Source organism: Cebus imitator, unplaced genomic scaffold (genome assembly GCF_001604975.1).
Source record: "Cebus imitator isolate Cc_AM_T3 unplaced genomic scaffold, Cebus_imitator-1.0 Scaffold215, whole genome shotgun sequence".
NCBI lineage: Eukaryota > Metazoa > Chordata > Mammalia > Primates > Cebidae > Cebus > Cebus imitator.
This window is the reverse complement of record NW_016107530.1, coordinates 3,283,437-3,286,660: the sequence shown is the minus strand read 5'-3', so window position 1 is coordinate 3,286,660 and position 3,224 is coordinate 3,283,437. Positions and strand designations below refer to the sequence as shown.

Sequence of the window (3,224 nt, the reverse complement as noted above, 5' to 3'; positions counted from 1 at the left end):
GGCCTAAATTAATGGGAGATAAAAAGATGTACACAGAACTATTTAGGAGGTAGAATAGTACTATTTGGTTTTAGGCTTAATAATAACAAAAGAGACCTGGTACAATGGCTCACACCTGTAATCACAGCACTTTGGGAGGCCACGGTGGACAGATTACTTGAGGCCAGGGGTTCGAGACCAGTCTGGCCAACATGGTGAAACCCCATCTCTACCAAAAATATAAAAATTAGCCAGGTGTGGTGGTACACACCTGTAATCCCAGCTACTCAGGAGGCTGAGGTGGCAGTGAGCCAAGAACAAGCCAATGCACTCCAGCCTAGGTGACAAAGCAAGACTCCGTCTCATAAATAAAAAAGAGGCTTGGCTTGGTAATCCCAGCACTTTAGGAGGCTAAGGTGGGAGGATCACTTGAGCCCAGGATTTCGAGATCAGCCTGGGCAACATGGCAAGACCCCATCTCTTCCCATTTGAAAATGGGAAGGAAGGGGCATGTGAAGAGGAAGATAATAAATTTAGACTTCAGCATACTGACATACAGCAGCTATTGAAACATTCAGGTGTGATTATTCTAGCTGGATGTTGGATATTCCAGTCTGGAGCTCTGGAGAGCCATCTGGCCTGGAGACAAAGTTGTGGGAGTGAGCAGCACATGTAATGATAGAACTGGAAATGGATAAGATCTCCCAGGAATAAAGTTTAGGAAGGAATTTTTAGGAGCATTAAGACTTAAAAGGACAGACATTTAATTTTATTTGTTTTTCAGAATAATTCTGTGGAGGTAAGTAGTAGTATTTATATTTTACTATGAGAAACCTGAAGCTTAAAAAAGCTAACTTGTCAATAAGAAAGCTGGTGGATCTGAGATTCGAACTGTATGTCCATGACCTTCTAAAATCAATGCTCATTTGTATGTCTTGAAGCACTTTACACAGGGGGTGCTTAACAGTTAAAATCTTATATCACCCCTCCCCATTTGACTTGATAACTTAAGAAGGTAAAAGATATGAGGTGGCTTTCACAGTTGTGGAACTTAGCTCTTGTTACCCTGGGCAGTTGTACAGATTCCTATAACCTGTATTTCAGGGTCAAAGTGAAAATATTTATCTATTACTGTTTTGTATATTTATGGCTCTCGATCAAGAGATTATATATTAATAACGATAATAATTGCCAGGGGGCGGGTGGCTCACGCCTGTAATCCCAGCATTTTGAGAGGCCCAGGTGGGTGGATCACCTGAGGTCGGGAGCTCGAGACCAACCTGACCAACATGAAGAAACCCCATCTCTACTAAAAATACAAAATTAGGCAGGCGTGGTGGCGCATGCCTGTAATCCCAGCTACTCAGGAGGCTGAGGCAGGAGAATCGCTTGAACCCGGAAGGCAGAAGTTGTGGTGAGCAGAGATCCCGCCATTGCATGCCAACCTGGGCAATAAGAGGGAAACTCCAACCCCCCCCCCAAAAAAAAATCAGATCTTGGCTACATTTCAATCTTTTGTCTTTATTTTTATTTTACTTTAAGTTCTGGGATACATGTACAGAACATGCAGGTTTGTTACATAGGTATACGTGCACCATGGTGGTTTGCTGCACCTATCAACCCGTCATCTAGGTTTTACGTCCCACATACATTAGGTATTTGTTCTAATGCTCGTTTTCTCTTCTTTTCTAAGGCTGTCTCACTGTAACCACCTCTTGAGCTCAAGCGATCCTTCCGCCTCAGCCTCCATAGTAGCCGGGACTACAGTCGCGCGCCACCATGCCCAGCTAATTTTTTGTATTTTTAGTAGAGACGGGGTTTCACCATGTTGACCAGGATGGTCTCGATCTCTTGACCTCGTGATCCACCCGCCTCGGCCTCCCAAAGTGCTGGGATTACAGGCTTGAGCCACCGCGCCCGGCGCGCCTGGCCTTTTTTAAAACATAAGTTTTTATCCAGTGATAGGCTGTGGTATACACTCAATGTCTAAAGGTTTTTGTCTTTTAGTTAATATCAGTTAACGCGAATAGACTTAGCTAGCCATACTTGTAAACAATATTCGTTAAAGTAAGCCGATATTAAACATTTTTATATAAATCTGTCCTCACAGGGTCAATCTAGAGATAAACTCACCGCTGCAGGGGGCGGGGAAGGAGGCGGGAACATGCTGATTTACAACTTCATTTCCATGAGAATGGTTGCTGTGGTGACTGCTCCGTCTTCCCATTGGCCGCTGACGAGCGTATTGCGGTTTTACGGGCGGGTTTTATTGGTTCCCGTTCCGCAGCGGCCCCCGACCTGTCGAGAGTCGTAAGTGTCGCAAAGCAGAAGGAAGGCGGGAGTCCAGACGGCAAACATTGAGGAAAGCCAGGCAGGAGAAGCCGCTATGGCGAACGTTCCGTGGGCCGAGGTCTGCGAGAAATTCCAGGCGGCGCTGGCCCTGTCGCGGGTGGAACTGCATAAAAATCCGGAGAAGGAACCGTACAAGTCCAAATACAGCGCCCGAGCGCTGCTGGAAGAGGTCAAGGCACTGCTCGGCCCCGCGCCTGAGGACGAGGATGAGCGGCCTGAGGCCGACGACGGCCCGGGTGCGGATGACCACGCCCTGGGGCTGCCGGCAGAGGTGGTGGAGCCCGAGGGGCCGGTAGGCCAGCTAGCGGTGAGGCTGGCGGTCATCGAGTTCCACCTCGGGGTGAACCACATCGACACGGAGGAGCTGTCGGCGGGGGAGGAGCACCTGGTGAAATGCCTGCGGCTGCTGCGCAGATACCGGCTCTCGCACGACTGCATCTCCCTCTGCATCCAGGCGCAGGTGAGAGCGAGGCCCGCCAGGCCGGCCCCTGACGGTGAATGGGAGGGATGGGGAGGAGCCCTTGCCAAGGCCAAGGGCAGAGGTTCTAAGGCGCAGTTCGTCTCCACGTTTTTTGAAGCTCTGGACTGAGTCCCAGAGAGCGTCTATGATCTTCAAAAAGGCCAGTCTAAAGGACTTATTGCTTTGTAACTAGATCTCCCACTGTCGCCCCCAAGCTCCCTGTTCACCCTTGTCGCCCACTCTAACATCGCTTGCTGCTGCTTCACTTAGTTGTGGCGATGCATTGGTATCGGAGACCCTCCTGCATCGTCATGCGTTTTCCTCTCCACCACTCCAACTCCTTTTCATTCTATTAAGAAAATACAAAAAATTAGCTGGGCATGGTGGCGCGTGCCTGTAATCCCAGCTACTCAGGAGGCTGAGGCAGGAGAAT

At 48.9% G+C, this 3,224-nt stretch overlaps 1 protein-coding gene across 1 annotated transcript in view; it reads left to right on the top strand.

Moving 5' to 3' along the window:
* The first annotated feature begins 2,256 nt into the window (after positions 1–2,256).
* KIFBP (kinesin family binding protein) overlaps positions 2,257–3,224 on the top strand; it is a 40,000-nt gene continuing 39,032 nt past the window's right edge. Inside the window, exon 1 of the mRNA XM_017548932.2 lies at positions 2,257–2,791. Coding sequence (XP_017404421.1) covers positions 2,366–2,791 — 426 coding nt within the window. The 5' untranslated portion in view covers positions 2,257–2,365. The remainder of the gene's footprint in view (positions 2,792–3,224) is intronic.